The 22045-nt window shown below is 47.8% G+C and overlaps 1 protein-coding gene across 1 annotated transcript in view; it reads left to right on the forward strand.

The window, feature by feature from the left end:
- Positions 1-2378: 2378 nt before the first annotated feature.
- The window catches only part of PARD6B (par-6 family cell polarity regulator beta), a 63205-nt gene continuing 43538 nt past the window's right edge, over positions 2379-22045 (forward strand). The window contains exon 1 of the mRNA XM_032971098.2: positions 2379-2813. Within this exon, the coding sequence (XP_032826989.1) occupies positions 2754-2813 (60 nt within the window). The 5' untranslated portion in view covers positions 2379-2753. The remainder of the gene's footprint in view (positions 2814-22045) is intronic.

Below are 22045 nucleotides of genomic sequence, written 5' to 3' on the forward strand. Positions count from 1 at the left end.
TTGGTGGAGCGGAATAAGATATGCCGTTGTCGCGGGCGTTTGAATAGTCCGTGTTATGATCGTCGCTGCGATATGTTAAAGTAACGTTCAATGCAAATCAGCTGGGTTAGGAATAATACGGGTTGGCTGTTACTCGAACCAATGCTGCTCAGATTATGTACTCCGACAAAGGCCGCGTGGCTGATGTAAAAAAAATATGTTTTGGGGTGCAGGAAAAGGTTATGGGGAAGGAGGCGAATTGTGACTATTACATTTTGAACGACGCTAATAATGTATTTCGCGTTACGTATTACTACTGGTACAGAGAATCCTGTAGTTGCGAACGAGCTAGGTTGCAGAGGTCTGTTCGTAAGTCGATTTGTCCGAATTCACTCCTGTCGATTTCAAACGTGTTGTACGGCATGTACACTAAACACGGGGAATGGCTTTAAACGTTGTATGATCTCCCGTAGATGTAGATGCCACTGGTTCTTCATGTTCTGCAGATGTAGATGCCACTGGTTCTTCACATTCTGCAGATGTAGCTGCCACTGGTTCTTCATGTTCTGCAGATCTAGATGCCACTGGTTCTTCATGTTCTGCAGATGTAGATGCCACTGATTCTTCATGTTCTGCAGATGTAGATGCCACTGGTTCTTCATGTTCTGCAGATGTAGATGCCACTGGTTCTTCATGTTCTGCAGATGTAGATGCCACTGTTCTTCATGTTCTGCAGATGTAGATCACTGGTTCTTCATGTTCTGCAGATGTAGATGCCACTGGTTCTTCATGTTCTGCAGATGTAGATGCCACTGGTTCTTCATGTTCTGTAGATGTAGATGCCACTGGTTCTTCATGTTCTGCAGATGTAGATGCCACTGGTTATTCGCGTTCTGCAGATGTAGATGGCACTGGTTCTTCGCGTTCTGTAGATGTAGATGCCACTGGTTCTTCATGTTCTGCAGATGTAGATGCCGCTGGTTCTTCATGTTCTGCAGATGTAGATGCCGCTGGTTCTTCATGTTCTGTAGATGTAGATGCCACTGGTTCTTCATGCTCTGTAGATGTAGATGCCACTGGTTCTTAATGTTCTGAAGATGTAGATGCCACTGGTTCTTCATGTTCTGCAGATGTAGATGCCGCTGGTTCTTCATGTTCTGCAGATGTAGATGCCGCTGGTTCTTCATGTTCTGTAGATGTAGATGCCACTGGTTCTTCATGTTCTGTAGATGTAGATGCCACTGGTTCTTAATGTTCTGAAGATGTAGATGCCACTGGTTCTTCATGTTCTGCAGATGTAGATGCCACTGGTTCTTCATGTTCTGTAGATGTAGATGCCACTGGTTCTTCATGTTCTGCAGATGTAGATGCCGCTGGTTCTTCATGTTCTGCAGATGTAGATGCCGCTGGTTCTTCATGTTCTGTAGATGCAGATGCCACTGGTTCTTCATGTTCTGCAGATGTAGATGCCGCTGGTTCTTCATGTTCTGCAGATGTAGATGCCGCTGGTTCTTCATGTTCTGTAGATGTAGATGCCACTGGTTCTTAATGTTCTGAAGATGTAGATGCCACTGGTTCTTCATGTTCTGCAGATGTAGATGCCACTGGTTCTTCATGTTCTGCAGATGTAGATGCCGCTGGTTCTTCATGTTCTGTAGATGTAGATGCCACTGGTTCTTCATGTTCTGTAGATGTAGATGCCACTGGTTCTTCAGGTTCTGTAGATGCCACCACCGCCATAGATTCCACGACGGTTGAACTTACGACTCTCGGTCCGAACAGGCGACTGGACATACGGACAGGTTTGTTTGTATCTCTGAAAGTTCGTAAGTTGAATGTTCGTGAGTAGAGGAGTCCCTGTATTTACGTTGGCAACGCCTGGAATTCCTGTCAGGTGGAACCGGATTAAGTCGAATCCGGATCTGGGATTTCTCCACCCAGCGATTACAATATTCCGAAGACGTCACCGACCAAACCTCTTTGTTTATTCCACAACGTATAAGAACCGGTGGCGAGGCGCGTGGGGGGGGAGGGGCGAACTGGTAACCACGTGACACCCGTTCGTCCAATGGGCGCGCGCTGTCCCCCCCCCCTTCGCGTCTCCTTATCGTATCCACCAAATACAAAACACCCCCGCCCCTGTGTTCGGCGACGTCACGACCCTGGTAGAGTTCACCGCGCGCCTCGATTACAACGCTCGCGACTGCGACGCGTGGATTCCTGCGGCCATCTTGGGTAAGGGATAAACAAACCGGCTTGAGCTTAACGGGTCGGGTGAAGGTGGGGGATAGGAGGTGGGGGTAGGGTGGGGAGTAGGGTGGGGTAGGGTGGGGGGGGTTAGGGGGTGGGGGGTAGGGGGGGTTGATGACGTCATCGGAATGTCCACGCCCCCCCCCTCCTCCCGCCATGTCCGTCTACCCCCTAGCAAGATGTCCGATCCGGATTCCGCCCCAGTGGAGCGGCGCGCGTGCGTTGAGCGCTCGCGTCAGGCGTCCGGACGTCGTTTCAGAGCCACCCCCTTCCCCTGTGCCACCCCATGGGGTTCACTTTTCAGCATTTACTAAAAGTCTTCGGCCTCTTCGTGCTCTCTCGCTCACACGCTCTCTGTGGGTTGTTGTTGCTGCCGCTTGAAACCTAGTTTGTTGTTGTTGCTGTTTTAAACCCGTAACAATTAGAGAGGGGGCTGGGTTTATTTTTTTTTAAATATAGATATTTAAGCAAAAACACGCAGAAGTTAAAGTTTTTATTACTTTTCACGGTTAAAAGACGCCTTCATGGCAAAACATCAGCGGGCCACGTTGCGGCAAGTCAACCTCATAGAAGTGAAAAGCAAGGTACGATTCCGTCCCCGGTGGGTTCACCGACCCAGCGGGGTGAAGTATGGTCATTTGAGCACAACATCCGTGGACGCTTGCAACAACAACAAAAAAACACACACACACATTGCTCACGCACGGCAAAGCAGCAACCCGCCTCCACCCGCACCTCTTTGTGGATCAAATCGACTGCTTTGGACGATGTCTCTCGCGACGCACGATCACTCCCGCGGGAAGTTGCTAGGACCATACTTCACCACGCCGGGCGTTTGGTGATGGACCGAAAGTGTTACGCACAGTTACCTCCTCCTCCTCCACCCTGTGCAGTGTCCACGTTCACCGACTCGCCATCACCAGCGTGGTGAAGTATGGTCAAACGGGCTTTTGACACGGCACGTAGTAGGGTGGGGGGGGGAGGTGTGAAGGCCTTCATCCAGCAGTGGATCGACGCTGTCACAATACACTGGGCGGTGTTCATGGGTCAATCCGCTGCTGGATGATGATGATGGTGGTAGATGGTTCACTATGCACTGTTAAAGTCGTTTATTTTGTCGTCGTTGCTGCTGCTGCTGCTGCAAACGTACAGAATGTCAAATAGTTAACGTGTTGACGCGTAGGGTTGCGGTGTGGGCGAGCAAGTGGCCCCTGTACAGTGCGTGTACACACCTCCACTGGCCATACTTCACCACTCTGTGTCCTCTGTACAGTGCGTGTACACACCTCCACTGGCCATACTCGCTGGTTTCATTGAAGGTTACGTTAATGCCCTCCCTTTTAAATGCATTAACTGGTACGTAACTTTAACCAACGTGTGCTCTCAAACGTTGAAACGTGTTTTGGGCTAAGTGTGTGTTATAGTGCACCAGCGTGGTTGTGGTATGGTCATATGAACGACGAGGTGCAGGGGGAGATCATTTTAAGTGGATTGGTTAATTAGTTGACGCGTGTCTGCGCGCGCGTGTGTGTGAATTTGATGGTTTTATGGAATAGTTTTGAATGTCTTTAATGTTTTGCAATTGCGTTATTAAAGGCAGACCCGCGGCTTTGAAATGTTGCTTTCCCCCCCCCACCCCCCCTGGGCTCCATACATCGGTTTGTTCATTTATGCGAACATCGTGAATACTGATTAGATCTTTAATGTTACTCGAAACACTTCGGTATTGTCAGATAGATGGCTGTGCGGAGTGATTGCCTTCGTCAACGAAAACGATGCCACCCGCGTGTCTCACTTGCGAGCCCCTCGGTGTGTTCCTCCTGCCTTTTAGAGCGCATTTACTTTTAATTTCGCCACTCCCATCTCCACGAGCTTTGTGATCTTTTGGCTGGCACCTTATTGGGTCCTCCGTTCCCATCACCATCATCACCACCATCACCACCACCGCCGCGGAACTGGCTTGTGACAGCTCCGCTTTGTTGTTGTTTAGCCACGGTGTGTTCCTCCTGCCACAAGCCCCAAACTTTTCAAGGAGACATTTCAAACATCGTCAAGCAGTTTTTATTTAAACGTGCGTTCCATCAAGGTCACACGTTGCTTTAAGAATCATATAGTCCAATAATGTCCGCAAGTGCGTTTAAATACATTTTCGATTCGACCTTCGTGCATGGCAGTTCAAAACAATGGGGCGAGTTGATTGATCTACTAAATTATACTTTTTATTTTATTTTATCAGGTAAGGCCCACTGAGCTGTATTGCTGTTTGTTTTCAGAAGCGACCTGGCCACAAATGATAGCTGAACGAAGTGGCATATGTGTAAATTTATAGCAGCCAAATATTTTAAACGGATGTTTCCAAATGTGAAGGGAAAAATCGGAGGACCCGGAGAAAAAATCCACGCCACCACGGGGTGAGATACACCGCAAACTCCAAATATACAGCAGCAGGCGTCAGGGTCAGGATCTAACCCACGACCTCCTGCATACCAGGCGAGGCAGTTAACATATAGACACTGGTCATGATGAGAGAGAGACACCGCAAACTCCAAATATGCGGCAGACGTCGGGGTCGGGATCTAACCCACGATCTCCTGCATACCAGGCGAGGCAGTTAACATCTAGACACTGTGGTGATGATGAGAGAGACGCACCGCAAACTCCAAATATACAGCTTGCGTCAGGGTCAGGATCTAACCCACGACCTCCTGTATACCGGACGAGGGATTTAACATCTCCTAGCCACCGTGACGCCCAATTTGGCTGGGTGCCGCTCGGAGTTTGTAGTCGCGGTGTTAGAGACACTGAACGTGGGTGCCCACGCCCAGGGCCAATACATAGAGGGGCGTGGGGGCCCCGCGCAAATCTCACCGTGTGGGAGCCCCCCCCCCGACGCATTCAAACTAAACTGGAAGTATTTGACCTCTTGACACCGTGACATCGAAGCGCGGCCCCCCCCCCCCGCACAGCGCGGGGCTCCGGGCGTTCGCCCCGGTTCGCCCGTACCCCACAAGGACGGGCTCTGCGTCGACCACAGTCGATCGGCAGGTCACACGTAGTGGGGTTAAAGTGTGGGCACTGCCGCCATCTCTCTTCTACCAAGCCATCTGGCAGGCCTGGAAGAGTAGGCCAAGTACTCCTTTTAAAGTAGCTTGCTAGAATTCTCTCAATCAAGGGCCCTTATGGCAGCGGCAGCAGCAGCATGAGACGAGCAATTTGCTCTGAGAATTGTTAGCTCGTTGTTTACTTGCGCGTGGGTTTTATGGGTCTGTGTACCATTCTTGTGGAATGTTGTAAGATTTCGAGTTAAGTTTATAATATTTGGACACTGCTTTAATAAAAGGCCCTGCTCGTGAAGTTTAAAGACGCCACCCCACCGGCCCCACCTGGTTTTACGACAGAGTGGTTAGCAACTTGATGCAGTAGTTCGCCGAGCTGCGCTACCAACCCAGCGACCTGAGTTTTGATTCCCAGCCACGGCTAACATCAGTCCTGCACTGACTGGCGTGATGAAAGTGCCAAACGTGTTACCCCATGGCCGACAAGGTATGGGGGAAGTGGTGGATTCATAAAGGGGTGTAAGTGTACGTTTGGTTCCGTGAATCATTACATTAACAATGTTTTTTAAACTACTATGTAGATGTTCGTGGTTGTGCGGTAATAGCTTTCCGATGTGTTTTTTCGGCTTGGTTTTTTTTACTTTAAACTTATCTTTTTGTTACTAGTTATCCTATTTGCTCTGTCGCCGTTTTAACTTTTTTTGAACGAATATATTGTTCCTGGATAAGCCTCTTGAGATTTCACATCTCATTTTGCTTAAAAGTATAAAGGCATGCAAGCAGTATGGGCAGATATCACGCTGCACCTTTCGGCATCGTAATCGTAATGTTTTTACTGTACGCAAACTCAAAGTCAAAAAGTCACCGTGCCCTCATGTCCCAACTTTTGCACTCATATCAGCTGTTAATGTTGAGCAAGTGTTGTAAACTCCACATTCCTGTGGTAGGCAACGGTCTGTCCGTATGTAACCGAGGTGGCATGTGTATTTCGTGGAGAGAAAGGAACTGTCAAAGACAGAGGTAAAGAGGGGAAGGCCTTTCGCCCGCGCTTGAATAGTGGTAGGGCAGGAAATTACGTATTTTTCTGTATGAAGTTGTGGAAGAACTCAGTTGGTTCCTTAAGAGGGATCCAATTGGGGTGAAGTGGTGGTACTGTGGTTCAAGCTCTGCGCCATTAAACTGGCAACCTGGGTTTTATTTCCAGCCATGGATAACATCAGCGGCGCATTATATCCCTGAACTTGCCCCACCAAAGCTGCATTGACGACCCACCGTGGTACAGTATGGTCAAACTACTACACCCCCCCCCCCCCGTGACTAACATGGCACGGGAAGACCTTCACTCAGCAGTAGATTGACAAAAGGCTGTAAATATTACATTTCATAAGGATCGCTTGAATTCTCACACAATGGAGAGAATTCCATGTTAATATGGCAGGGACCGCAGTGTACCATTAACACAACAGTAAGCACTTGCCCAAACTGATGTGCAAGGCGTTTAAGACACCGAGCCAGCATCTCGGACAAGGCTGGGTTCAAGTCCGGGGTTAGAATCTGGCGGGGTTAGAATCTGGCTCTTAGCCTCCGTGATTAAACCGGCTTTTCAAGAATAATGAGTTCGTGGTCTCAGCCTGATTTTTTAACTTGTATTTTACGAGGTAAGGCCTACTAAGCTGTATAGCTCTTTTTCACAAGCAACCTGGCCATCAAAAATGATAGCTCAACGAAGTAGCTTATAATTATGTGGAAATGTATAGCATCCAAATACTCAAAATGCATCTTGATTCAAAATGTGAAGGGATAAAAACCGGAGGGGACCCGGAAACAAAAATCCATGCGACCACGGGGAGAGAGGAGAGACATGCAAACTCCAAATGTAGAGCAGGCATCAGGGCCAGGATCGAATCCACGGCCCCCTGTATACCAGGCGAGGTAGTTAACATCTAGCCACTGTGTCACCTCTGCACGAAAAAAACCCGCTGTTATCATAATAATCCAGAGATGTTGATGGCTTTTAGGTGATCTTCACTCGGCAGTGATTTTAAAGAGTCTGAAAGTAAGATTTGTTTCTGGTTTGTAAGAAAAGCAAACACGGAATCCTTAAAACAAAACAAGCGTTGTTTTAGCTTGATTGGAGTTGCGTTTTAATAACGCGCGTGCGGAAGGAATCCCGTGGGAGTTGCTGCAAAATTTTCTCCGATTAATGACATTGTTTGTGTCTTCAGCAAGTTAAAAACAGAAATAATAAAAGTAGCATTGTGTGTGATTGCACTTGCGTTGTCTCTCTCTCTCTCAACGCAAGTGCACGCTGAACCGCGCGTCGCGCGCGATTGCTGAGCGTAGACCCACGGGAACGAAAACGTCCAACGGCACTTCCAAAGTTGTAGGAGGCGAAAAGGTGTGCATGGACGCGTTTCTTGAAGTGGGTTTCTTGACTTCGAGAGGCGTGCCGGGGCATTCGCGAGCGGAAGCATCCCGATAGAGAGGAGCGTTTTGACCTGCGGTGGGATGAGACGGTTCCATCTCCCCGCGCGGCATTTGGAACGGCGGCGCAAGTTTCTTGAATCCCCCCTTGCCTGCTGTTCACCCAGCAGTGTAAATGGGTGCACAGCGGTTGGTTAGCTGATTTGTAAATGTGGAAGAGTGTATGGCGAGATGTTTACTCCCTCGCCTGGAATACAGGAGGTCGTGGGTTCGATCCCGACCCTGACGTCTGTATATTTGGAGTTGCGTGTCTCTCTCTCTCTCCCCGTGATCACGTGGATTTTTCTCTGGATCCTCCGGTTTCCCCCTCCACATTTAGAATCAGCATGAGTTTAGAGTATTTGGCTGCTATACATTTCCACATGAGATTAGTCACTTCGTTGAGCTATAATTTGTGATGGCCAGGTCAGAGCTATATATAGCTCAGTGGGGCCTTACGGGGGGGGGGGGTTATTTAACCATACTTCATTGTGTTGATATTAGGAAGCCACTGGGAGCTATACATTTTAAAATCTAGATTGAAAACAAATTTCTTTCGAACTGCTTTTTGTGTTTAGTTTGTTGTCCTTCCCCCGCACCTTCGATGAGCACGGTTGGCCATGTACGGTGCGAAAAAAGTTGAACATACATACGTACTACGCAGTACGCTACATACTACACTACGCTGTGCAGTACGCTACATAATACGCTATACACTACACTACTGTACACTACACTACACACCACCATACTAAATTGAAAACTAATTTCTTTAGAACTAATTTTTGTGTATAATCATCCTTCCCCCCCGCACCTCTGATTAGCACGGTTGGCTACGTACGGCACAAAATAAGTTCAACGTTGTACATACACACTTATGTACGTATCAGTCATTCGGGATTTTCCGAAGGTGCAGAGAGTATAGGCGTACAGCACAATAGTGGAATTTGCTGCACTGTCCTCTTCTGCACACAACAACGTAACCCCATAGTCTACAGCAACTGTTATGCCTCTGGTAGCTCCTTCGTGTGCTGAGGATCGGCAATTGCCTGAAACGTCTCCCATTATTATTATATACATGATGCTTCCAAGGCCGCAAGTGTTATTGACGAGTCTTTTGGGTCGTTTTCTTTGGCCGCCCATTGGTGGTTGCCCATCGGGCTCAGCCCTGCTTGGCATCCGCAATTTGAGGAGGTCATTCCGGGGTGATTCGGTTGAGGGCGGTGTTGGTGACGTTTAAGTCTCGGTCTTCTCCTTGCTCTTCTTCCTTTTAATCCTATTCATCCTCTTCCACTTCTTCCTCTTCATCCTCTTCTTTCTCGTCCTCATCTTCGTCGTGTCTCCTCTCCAACCTCTGTGGTCTTTTTCCCAATATTCTGTACAGGCCACCGCTTCCGGTGTTAGCATTGCTCACATCTTGAGGAGTGCATTGTAGGTGCTGCAGGGCATCTCAGGAGTGTCGGTAAAAAAAACGTCCACGGCGCAAATTGGCGTTAAACGCTACGCGCGATTCGACACGTCGCTTCCTTCCCCCTGTTGGTAACGCATTTTTCCAAGTTCGCAAATGACTCGCAGATTACTCAATTGGGATTATACAGTGGCGCAATCATCGCCAACCCCCCACTGTTGCCAACACTAATGCCACATGTCATTCCTGCAAATTAGACTTATCCTGATCTCTGGAGTACTCGCCTGCTTAAAGAAAATAATCCCAACTCAAATATAACCTTTGTTTTGCTGCAAGGATAACATTGTCGTTATCAGAATCAGAATGCTTTTTTCTACTCGAGGAATCCGATGAGCTTATAAAAGATCTTTTTCACAGATATCCAGTCATCTTCATCATCATCATCACCAGCAGTGATCATCTTCATCACGAGCTTTAACGTATCCACTGCTGGACTAAGTCCTCCCCAAGCCATTGCCATACGATCTCGCGATCCGCGTAACCACCTCTGTGCGAAGTGGGATCATTGCCTCACCCTCCGTGGTAGACATCCTCTAGGGCGCGTCCCCGACCCCCCCCCCACCCCCCCTTTGGCTGCCACTCCATCATCGCACCTCCGGTTAGCACGGTCGGCTCGCTACGTATGGCGCGAAAGAAGTTCAACACGCAGCCTGTTCTATAGCGCACGCGGTAGCAGTCGCGTTCCTGAAGAACGCCGCTTTATGGAGAAAAACAAATTGCGTTCAATTAATATAAGGTAACGTGCAGTCCGCGATGACACGTGAGATGCGCACGCACGCCGAACAAAGACTTGAGGTGCGTGGGTAGCATCCTAGAAGCATCCAGCAAGCATCCCACTGCCTTGCACGATGCTACGCCGAGTCAACCATTACTGACCGCCTATTCCTACTCGCGCGAGACCAAGTGCCGTTGGCTCACCCGCGTGAAATCCAATTCGCATCCGCGTTGACCGCCGGCTAATCATCGTCCCTTCTGAGCTCCATGTCCTGCCCAAGCCCACTTGCTTTGTAAAAGTCAGAGCAATGTCGACAACTTGCAAATGTTCTTTTGCTTCCACGTCCCCGAGTCTTCCTTCGTCTCTGCAAATTCCAAGCGTCCACCTCTCGGATTTTCTCTTTTCTTTGTAAGTCCTCTCGTGAATCGAAAGCATGTGCGCACGTTGCAGCGGTGTAAATTTCGCCATGTGGTTGCAGCTGTTTCTATATCTGGACATGAGTGCAGAAGTGGGTGTGGCCGGAGCATGACTGTGATCCAGAATCAGGATCTGAATATTTATACCGGTGGAATCCGATGAGCTATAAAGTTATTTTGCACAGATGTCCAGCAGAGGCACGGGGTCATGACGTTACAACAACAATACAAAAACACGATGGGAGTGGCAAAGTATAGGAAATGTAAACGAATCGCTTGAAACCAAAATATTTACAAATAAAACTAAACATTTTTTTTTCTTACCAGGTAAAACCCACTGAACGATTATCTTCCTTTTCAGAAGCGTCCTGGCCACAAAATGAAAGCTCAACGAAATGGCTTAACGCGTGGAAATTTACAGCGGCACATAGACACTGGTGCATTGGTAGCTCGGGTTCGCGGATCGCAACGAGATTTGTGAATCTCCCAAGCCCCGGCGGGCACAGCAAGAGGGTTCCTGAACCTATCTGTGCGGACGTTAGTGCGTTAACCTTTCAGTTGAACACGTAGGCTTTCGCGACCAATATTATTCATAATAACGGTTTTTGGGTTAGATCGCATTTATTTATAAATGTGTCGTAACCCTCCACCACCCGACACGGCCAATCAGCAAAAAAAAAGTGTCACGTTGACAAAAGACAAATAATTCACTACTTTAGCCCACCGGTGTGTTGAAGAGTGAATTCACATTTACAGTTTGAGTACGACGTTTCGCTGGTAAATACTTCCAGCATCATCGGGCAATTCGCCAGAATGGTAAAGCCCTCGCTTGCTCCCGGTTTTATATAGAGCAGCAGGGTGACGTCATCACTTAACTCATATCAGGTGCAGTGATTAGAGGCGGAAGGGGGGGGGTATTGTAATTATATAATCGATTAGTAATCAGTCATTGGTTATGATTAGTAATGAGTTGTAGATTAGTAATTCTTTAAATCAAAATGTAATGTGTATTATTTCATAATAATTGTTCATGTGGCAGCTGCTACATTGGGCAGACGGGACGTAACATCAGTGTAAGACTAAAAGAACATCAGAGAAATATTAAATTATCTCAAACACAACTGTCGGCAGTGGCAGAACATGCTTGTCAACAAGGACACTCAATTGATTTTGACAATGTTGCAGTGGTGTGTAAAACTAATTATTACTGGCAAAGACTAATTAGAGAATCCATTGAAATTGAGAGGAACAAGAATAACTTTAATCGCTCTGACAGCTACCGGCTTAGTGCGGCCTGGAAGCGTATTATTAAATAATACACATTACATTTTGATTTAAAGAATTACTAATCTACAACTCATTACTAATCATAACCAATGACTGATTACTAATCGATTATATAATTACAATACCCCCCCTCCGCCTCTAATCACTGCACCTGATATGAGTTAAGTGATGACGTCACCCTGCTGCTCTATATAAAACCGGGAGCAAGCGAGGGCTTTACCATTCTGGCGAATTGCCCGATGATGCTGGAAGTATTTACCAGTGAAACGTCGTACTCAAACTGTAAATGTGGATTCACTCTTCAACACACCGGTGGGCTAAAGTAGTGAATTATTTGTCTTTTGTCAACGTGACACTTTTTTTTTGCTGATTGGCCATGTCGGGTGGTGGAGGGTTACGACACATTTATAAATAAACGCGATCTAACCCAAAAACCGTTATTATGAACGTTAACCTTTCGTATGCGCGGTGGGGGGCTTCCTTCCGTGCACTCTGATTTCCCCCCCCCACACGATGCCGAACGTTGTCTTAAATGGAATTTGCCACCACAATCCCAAATGACGCACACAATACACAGCTCTCCTGTCGGTTATTATAATGCCCGTGCATTTAGCAGGGAAAGCCTCATTGTGTCTCGAGACACTTGTTCAGGAGGGTGCTGCTGCAACCGGTGTGTTTGGCCACAGACCAGCAGTGGAGCGCACAGACATTGCCCCATATCGTGTCGACAATTTTAACATTTCGCGATCAACATCATCCATAATTCAGGGGTTTTTTTGGGGTTAGATTGCATAAATATGTGAACGTGTCGTTAAACCGCCGCCACCCGATAGCCAAATAATAATTTTCACGAGTACAGCACACCGGTGGGCTGTACTAGTGACGATTTGGAATGTTCTGTTTACGTGACAGCCCTTACTAATTGGCTGTGTCGGGTGGTGGTGGGTTTTACAACACATTTTTTTATATTTATGCGATCTGTATTATGAATTTTCACATTAAACCTCCGTTTTCTTGGGACGACGGCTAACCGGAGTTGGCTCGAGTGTACACCGACATGGCAATTATGAAGTGATCGCAAAGACACTCTACCCCCATGGCTTCTATCCATTGTACCAGTAGTTATTAACCTTGACTGCAACCTTGCACCCATTTGGTTCTCAGTCGTTAAAAAATGTATAATGTCAATAAATACAGAGGTATGATGAAACATAGTAGTTGTACGTATGTGCCCGTGCTTAATAAAAAAAAACCTGGCCATGTCTTGCACCCCCAGATAGGGCATCTTGCACCCCCAGGGGGTGCGTGCACCCCAGATTAAGAACCACTGACTAATTTCTCCCCAAAAGTCCTCCAGTTGAAGGCCAACTCTCAAGTTAGTAAAAAAAATTCAAGTTGGGGGGATTTCCACGATCGGGCAAGTCTTCGCCAGAAATGTATGTCTAGTTTTTTTGTGTCTCGGGCATAATTCTGATGTTGGAATTCAGGTCGAGGAACGGAATGGTTAGGAGGTTGCGATTGTGGTCTGCAATGCGTGTAAGCCTACCTAATGGACTAATTTCTTTGTCGTGATGACTCTTATGGTTGTGCTTTTTGTTTTGGTGCCGTTTCTTAAATTTGTTTATTCGTTTTTGACTTTGTAGGGGTTTCCGTTTGCTAGGCGTGTGTGTGTTGTGCTCTGTCACGCTGTATGCAGCCAACCGCCTATATGGGATTTGGTTCTTATATATAATTACTGTACGGCGTTTTAGAATGCTGTTGGCATGAATGACGCTACATAAAATGAAAGTATTGTTATTATACGGGAGAATTTGTGTGCTGGCCCAAATTGGCAGCCAACTGGAGCTGTCTAAAGACTAAAGGAAATGGGATGTGGGGGGAGCAACAGCAGAGTACATTCTTGAGATTTATGATTCATGGAAACCTGAGTTTAGTTCAGGTCAGTTTCCCTTAAGCAGGAGAGGAATGAAACTAAACTATTGAAACTATTTTGATTTAAAGCTTTCGTGACTGCAGGGATTCATATTGTTGGTTCTTTCGGTAAAGTCACGTAGAAGGGAAACAATACAATAATAAAGAATCTGTACTATGGATGATATTGGTCGCGAAAGCCCTACTACTGTTTTAAATTTTTATTATTTTATTGTTTCCCTTCTACGAGACTTTACCAAAAGATCCAAGAATATTGAAACTATGTTTATTTTACCAGGTAAGACCCACCGAGTTATGTAGCTCTTTTTCAGAAGCGACCTGGCTTTCATAAATGATGGCCCAATGAAGTGGCTTATTAAGTGGAAATTTATAGCAGCAGCCAAATACTCGAAACGTGTGATGTTGATCCTAAATGTGGAGGGAAAAACCATAGGACCCGGAGAAAAATCCACGCGACCACGGGGATAACATACATACTCCAAACATAGAGGCATCATGGGTGGGATCGAACCAACGACCTCCTGTATACCAGGCAAGGCAGATAACATCTAGTCACTGGGGCATCCGAATAAACCCATTGAACCCAGAAAACTCAGAAATGCATGAAACCAATTATGAGTTGATGAGTGTGAGTATTTTTTGGGGAGAGAACTGACCAGGGCTCAACTCCTCACCAAATCCTCTTCAGGTTGCTAGTAGGTTACATTTTTCAACTGCATCTTGTTTAATCAGGTGAGAAGTCAAGAGGCCAGGATAGCCTACGTATTTAAATTAGACCAGAATAGTTTAATTTGCCAGAGTGACCTGGGGGCATCGGTCTGCCGGAAGGCACCAATGATTGCTATGTATAATCATCCCCATCTCAAGTGAGTAAGTTGCGGTGTAAATTTTGAATTTGGTCAATTTTGACCCAGACGCTGGCATACAATGGCCACCCTAGCGAATTATGCCAGGGGATCTTTAGCGTTCACTCCGAACCGGACGCCGCGTGATATTGTCGTGGTTATTACACCGGCAAGTATTGACCAGGGCCGCTGCTGTAAATCGAACCGTGAACTTCTGCAGCAAGCCGTGAATGCGCCACCTCTGGGTCCAGGGGTCGGCAACCTGCGGTTACGGAGCCGCCAGCGGCTCTTCAAGGACTGCTTCGCATACCGCGTCAACCCACACGGTTTATTCCGTATTCTTGTACAGGGAAATTGAGTTTTTCAGGTCCATAGGCGTACAGCCGTTTCAATACAGGCAAAAAAAAGTGTCTTATTTGTTCGTGACGGGACTTTGTAGGATGAATGTTGAGATTTATAAGGGCACGGGGTGACCAATGAGGTCTAAATTGGTCTGTAATAAGGTAGGCACTGATAAGTGGGTTAACAGGTATGGCTTGGTGAGACGTTGTTGACTCAGGGTCGCTGTCTTGTATTCACGTGCAATTGCGGCTCTTATATTATCGTGTCTTTTTTAGTTGTTACCCAAATCTGGAGAAAAAACAAATGGCTCCTCTTGTTATTTTGATTTGCCCGACCCCTGCACTAGGCCATGGTAGGCATGAGTAGATGGCACATGGACCCTGTAGCCACGTCTATGGCTCGAGGTATACTGAATGTGGTGTTACGGCATACGGAAATATTTATCTGGTCACCGAATCGCACAGCGCGGTTAATACCCCCCCCCTCCACTCATGTTCGGTGAGCCCCCATTAACAACAAAAACACATCTTTAAATTCCCAGCGGCTTTGGCCTACTCAAATAAAGGGACATCAATCCGTCAGTCAGATGTTGTCCCCCCACCCACCCCCGCCATTTAATTCAACGCCCGTGTCTTGACTGACTTGCGGGAATAAAACAGCACGGATTGTTCCAAACAGTAAGGCCATTGCAAAACCCGGCGGCCGTATGAATTGTGGTAAATTTTGTGTTGTTGTCCCCCCCCCCTCCCTCATTCGTCCCCCTTTTGTGTCCTTTTAGCAGTCGTAGCAGTGTGGGTGTCTTGCTTAAGTGCCGTGGCAATGGTCGTCACGAGCTGTGTTTACCCAGGGTTTCGGTTTGAGACAAATGATCGGACAGCATTTGGATTTTTTTGTAATTCCCCCCCCACACACACCCCACTTTCTTGCTCTTTCTAATGGTTTCTGACTGAAGTTGAAAGCGTGAATGCATCGGCGCTTGTCCATCTGTGTGAATTCCCAGGGGCCGTTGTAAATTTAGTCAAGAAGGTGATGGTCCAGTTTGAATGAAACTTCAGAAAATAATGGCGGCATTTATTTTGTTCGTAATTGAGGTTTTTGTTTAAGGCTAGATCGCGTAAATCTGTAAATGTGCCGTTAAAACCCGCCACCACCCGACGCAGCCAAATAGGTGAGGTTTTCCACGTAAACACAACGTGCCACTTAGTGACTACTTCAGCAGACCGGTGTGTTGGAGAGTAAACCCGCCACAACACTTACAATTCGAGTACGACGTTTCGCCGATAATTAACAACCAGCCTCATCAGGTGACAGCCACAATTGTGTGAATCTGACACGTACGTTTTTGGTTCCGTGACAAACCTCGCTAATTGGCCGTATCGGGCGGGGGCGGGGGCGGGTTTTAACGCTACATTTATCTTTACGCGATCAAACCCCAAAATAATCTGTACTGTGGATGATAGTGGTCGCGAAAGCCCTACTGCTACTACGTGTTCAACTTCAAATGGCACCGTTGGACCCTGACGCAGGCACACAGTTGGCCTGCTCTTGAGACGGACGTCGGGGGCACCTTGAACGTGCCACTTCGAAGCAGCGGTTGCTCAAACATTGCAGTGCTTGAGAAATTCCAGTTGTACCCCTGTTTACCGTCGTTTTGCAAATTACGGTCTGTGTCCTATAACGTGGCGGTGGCCGTAGTTGCATTCCCGAAGAGCAGCACTGCGTCTTAGGAAAAATGGCGTTATAATAAATAATGTATGAATATAGGGGGTGTAAAGCGCGAGATGTGCACGCGGGCCGAACAAAGACTAGCGGCGCGTGGGGGTAGCATCGAGGAGCATCCAGCAGCGTCCCAATCAATGCCTTGTGCGACGCTACGCCGAGTCACCCGGTACGGCCCGCTTATTCCTCCCGGCGCGAGACGTGGTCCCGTTGGCTCGCTCGCGTGAAATCAAATTCGCGTCCGCGTTATAACAAAAATGCGTTCCCCGATACGTGCGTCGCGCTATGTATCCAACTCGCGTCGCGAAAAACAACACGCGGCGTTATAGAACAAACTGTGCGTGGGCGCTTTATCAACACCGCCACCAGTATCATCGAATGCGGAAAACCTCCGGTGTTAAACTGACCGCCACCAGATTTGCGCCGGCGCCCCCCCCCCCCCCCCCCCTCCACACGCTCACGCCGCCGGCGGCATCGTCTGCCCTCTGTCGTTGCCCCGTCGCCGCTCAGCCTTTCGCCTCCACCGCTCGCCTACCCCGTGAACCGCTTTGGCTTAACGTCGTTTCGACATGCGTCGCCGCACCTTTCAGGAACGCATTCCCCCCCCCCCCCTGCTCCCCCCGGGGTATTACTGTACCTGCAAATGACTCAATTGGGATTACACGCAGCAGCAGAACATTGCCTCCCATCCCCCACCCCGTACTGCGTAAATTTTGCAGGACCCTGCTCGGTGAGGCTTCCCTGGGTAAAAGAAGCAGAATGATCATCATAATGATGCGAGGTTGGAGGGGAGAGTTCTGTAGGTCCTCCTGGCACAGGATGGGGCATTGCCGATGAGCGTTCAGACTTTGACTCGTGAAAGTTCACGAGCCTGCGAATAAGGAGGGAAGCACGAGGCGCCAGCTACACGTTCATCAATGTTCGTGACATCACACGCTTTATCGTGAATTCCCATACCTTAATTACGTATTCATGTACACCATCATCATCACCGCCATCATCATCTTTCACCAACCGACCACTGATCAACGTGGCGAAGTGTGGTCAGTTAACCCTCGTGCGAAGACGCTGATCCAGCAGCAACTATATACATAGCCAACCGTGCTCATCGGAAGATGTGGGGGTAAGGACAAGAAACTAAACACAACATACAAGCAGTTCCAAAGAAATGAGTTTTCAATCTAGACTTGAAAGTGCATAGCTCCAGTGACTTCCTAAAAAATCAACCATCAGCAGCTACGATCTAGATGACATGCGTACACACCACGTGCATTTCCCTGGCTCCTTGTAAGCCTCGGCGGCAGTACTATAAGGAAACCCAAAATACTGGGAGAGAGAAAAAGAACGAACGGGGAGAAACGTCTGGCGCCTGGCCTGCCAAGCCCGGCCTGCCAAGCCCGGCCTGTCAGGCCAGGCTTGGCAGGCCGACTTTGTTTTTGTGGCAGACGTGGTTCACGTACCAAAGCCGACGCACGCAAAAAAACACCTCCCAAAACTAGATGGCTGGCAGCGCCGTGTGGGACACCTCATGCCCTGTGTCCTCTTTTGTCCGAGCGCATTTTTTGGGCCGCTCACTGCCGCTGGCAAAAAATGTTTTGCGTTTTCCGGGCGCGCGCGCGTTTTGTGTGTGTGTGTGCACCTGGGTCAGTCCCGTGACCTACTGCCAGCGGGCGTTCGACGCTTAACGTGACCTTAAAGTGCACATAGCCTGGCACTAGCGTCGCGGTGACGTCACCGCCACTTAGTGGCGAATGGCGGTTGTTGTTGTGTGTGGGGAGTGGTGTTGTAGTGGTTTAGCGCTACGCTGCGCTACGAACCTGGCGACCCGAGTTCCATTCCCGCTCACGGCCAACACCACTCGACGTGAACTGGTCCTGGGCCTCCCCTAGGTCAACTCAGCCGCAAACGAGTACCTAGTGCAGTTTGTAAATATTGCCACTAGGGAGACAAAGGTGGTCGTGCGTGGTGTTGGCCACCCACCCCCACGTGTGTCGTGTATTTATGTTTATAGCATGCGTGTGTTTGTACTTCCGTGTGTGTGTGAGCACGCGCATGCCGGCCTTAATAGGCGCTCGCCAACAGCACTTGCCCCACCAGCCTGGAAAGGCAGTTCGGGGGATCTTTGTGGCAAATTACGGCTGTTGGTGTTATTGTTGCAATGTGTGTGTGCGTGTGTGCGTATATGTACGTGTGTGCGCTTGTATGTTTGCGCATACGTCCATTGTGCACCTGGGTGTGCAATGTCGTCGTGCAAATACAAAGATCCCCATGTACAGTGTCTTGCGTAGACTGTTGGAGAAAATCCTGTTCGCGAGCACCAAATTAAGGCCATGCTGGCGTTAATAGGTGCTCGCCACTTGGCAGCGATATAAAGAACAGCCAACAGTGGGAAAACCCCGCTCGCCAGGATTGTAGAGGATGCGTAACAAATGTGGTTCACAAGATAGAAACGCAGGAAAGCGCCGTGTCTCGATTTCACATCCGTTCCCTCGGACGATGGATCTGCTACCCTCACTCTCACTGCAGGACAACATTTTTCTCTTCCTCCTCCACCTCTGGCCACGCGGCTTGGCTTTCAAACTCTCAATTCGTTTGGCTTTTCGCCATGCTACAGGCTGATCCATTTCAGAATCAGAATGTTTATTTCACAGGTGTTCAGTATGGATTTGTCAGCAAGTGCCGCGGTAGTGAGACGTTAACTCACTCGCCTGGTACGCAGGAGCTCGGGGGCTTGATCCTGATGCCGGCTGTATATTTGGAGTTTGCATTTCTCCACGTTATAAGCCAGTTCGTTCAGCTATCATTTGTGGCCAGGTCGCCTCTGAAAAAGAGCTATACAGCTCAGTGGGCCTTACCTGGTGAAATAAAAAATAGTTTATATATAAACATTTTTTTCAAAGTTATAGATGCCCCGCTGAGTTCTAATGGATCCTCTCACTTCCGAACCCCTCATTGAGTGTCGTGAAAGTGGTGCCTCCCATGTCTTAGAGGCGAGTGTTAAAATCTTTACTCTTTGGTTCTATTCGGTAAAGTCACGTAGTAAAAATAAAACAACAAAAATCACGACGTTTCGGCCACAACACAAGTGGCCTCCTTCAGGTGAAGGAACAGAACTGTCGGGACGACAGCGCTTCAATAAACGCTGCTAAGATTCGCAGCGTCTTTTAAGCTCGGTGGGAGGAGCAGGGCGCCTTGACAAAGGAGTTTACATCTCAAAAATAGCTGTGTTAAAGTGTTGAAGCAGCAGGGTGTTAAAGTCAGAAAATTAGCTGGGGGATCAGCATGTTGTTGTGTAGAGGGTGCGGAGGATGGGTCACTGTGTGTGCAATAGAAACGGAAAAAAAAATTAAAGATCGCAAAGAATGTGCTGTCAGGGGAGAGTAGAAAAAAGGGTTTAATGGAAAGTTCGGAAGGAATATGCTTGGTATACCATTACTTGAAATTGCTGTTAGAAATTAGTTGACGTTTGGTATGATTTAAAACGCCTTTCCAATGGTTGCTTAATTTGAAACCATCCTCTCGGTTGAAGTTATGTCTGTGTTTGTATATCTGAATGGCTTCGTGGACAAATCTCTGGTGATAACCTGTAGGTTTACAGAGAACCTTGGTATCGGAGAAGACAATCTCATGATCACCCATAGCGTTGTAACAATGATCAGCCACAGCAGATGAATTCGTTCTGCCGTGTTTAAGATCTGATTTGTGCTCGTGAATTCGGTCAGAGATATGTCGTTTCGTCTCCCCGATATAGCAATCACCGCACACACACAGTGACCCATCCTCCGCACCCTCTACACAACAACATGCTGATCCCCCAGCTAATTTTCTGATTGTTACACCCTGCTGCTTCAACACTTTAACACAGCTATTTTTGATATGTAAACTCCTTTGTCAAGGCGCTCTGCTCCTCCCACCGAGCTTAAAAGACGCTGCGAATCTTAGCTGCGTTTATTGAAGCGCTGTCGTCCCGACAGTTCTGTTCCTTCACCTGAAGAAGGCCACTTGTGTTGTGGCCGAAACGTCGTGATTTTTGATGTTTTATTTTTTACCTACGTGACTTTACCGAATAGAACCAAAGAGTATGGATCCTTGCAGTCACAAAAGCTTCAAATCTAGAATAGTTAAAATCTTTGTCAAGTTGTCTTGAGATGGGTCATGAGAGATTGTGGCTCCTTGAGTGGGCCTTCACTCAGCAGTGACTAAGGCTGATAATTATGATTACCGGATTTTACCGCATATAACCCGCGGGGTATACCACTTTTTACAAACAAAATAAGACTGCGGGGTATATGGAGGTGCGGGCTATCCCAAAAATATTTTAGCATGTCATAACTCGTTTTATCTTTTCATGGTAGGACTATCCACTATGCAACACTTACCTTTGACTAAAGCACTGCTGAATAAACCACTCATACTAAAATTGCACGTGTTATCACGTTTTAAATTATTCGAATTGTTTGTACAATGAAACGACAATGTTTGAAGTGGGCACATTTTGTTTACCGGCAACGGGAGAGCTCGGGGGAGAGAGCTGGGGGGAGAGAGCTGGGGGGAGAGACCTGGGGGGAGAGACCTGGGGGGAGAGACCTGGGGGGAGAGACCTGGGGGGAGAGACCTGGGGGAGAGAGCTGGGGGGAGAGAGCTGGGGGGAGAGAGCTGGGGGGAGAGAGCTGGGGGGAGAGAGCTGGGGGGAGAGAGCTGGGGGGAGAGAGCTGGGGGGAGAGACCTGAGGGGGAGAGACCTGAGGGGGAGAGACCTGAGGGGGAGAGACCTGAGGGGGAGAGACCTGAGGGGGAGAGACCTGAGGGGGAGAGACCTGAGGGGGAGAGACCTGAGGGGGAGAGACCTGAGGGGGAGAGACCTGAGGGGGAGAGACCTGAGGGGGAGAGACCTGAGGGGGAGAGACCTGAGGGGGAGAGACCTGAGGGGGAGAGACCTGAGGGGGAGAGACCTGAGGGGGAGAGACCTGAGGGGGAGAGACCTGAGGGGGGGGGGTTGGGGGCGAGGCAACAGCGTTACTGTAGTGCCGCTATTGTCTGCGCAGTGCGCAATCTACCAGTGCTAAAACTGTACTTACTTATCTATCAGTTGTGTTACTTATTTGATATTTACTTTTGTTACTTATTTACTGTTTTAAGTTCACTCGTTTCCGGTTAGTTTGTTTTCTTTGTGCACGTTATGATTTTAATGTTAACAATTTATAGTGGAATGTATTACAAATGTAAATTTTGTATTAATATGATGGAATTAAGCTGCGGTAACGACGTTAAAGATATGAATGCATGCGGGGTATATGGAGGTGCGGGCTATCTGAAATTTGTTTTAGACAAAACGCTATTTTTGCGGTATATGCGTCTGCGGGTTATATGCGTATGCGGGCTATATGCGGGAAAATACGGTAATATTTGGTGGGATGCACTTAAAGGCTTTTAATAAAAATGTTGTGTTCTCTATTATTTAGTTGAACACGTAGGCTTTCGCGACCAGTATTATCCATAATAGAGGTTTTTTGGGTTAGATCTGGTAAATATAAATGTGTCGTTAAACCTCTCACTACCTAACACAGCCAATTA

The sequence above is a fragment of the Petromyzon marinus genome, chromosome 45 (genome assembly GCF_048934315.1).
Source record: "Petromyzon marinus isolate PM22_M1 ecotype Great Lakes invasive population chromosome 45, UKy_Petmar_22M1.pri1.0, whole genome shotgun sequence".
NCBI classification, from domain to species: Eukaryota; Metazoa; Chordata; class Hyperoartia; order Petromyzontiformes; family Petromyzontidae; genus Petromyzon; species Petromyzon marinus.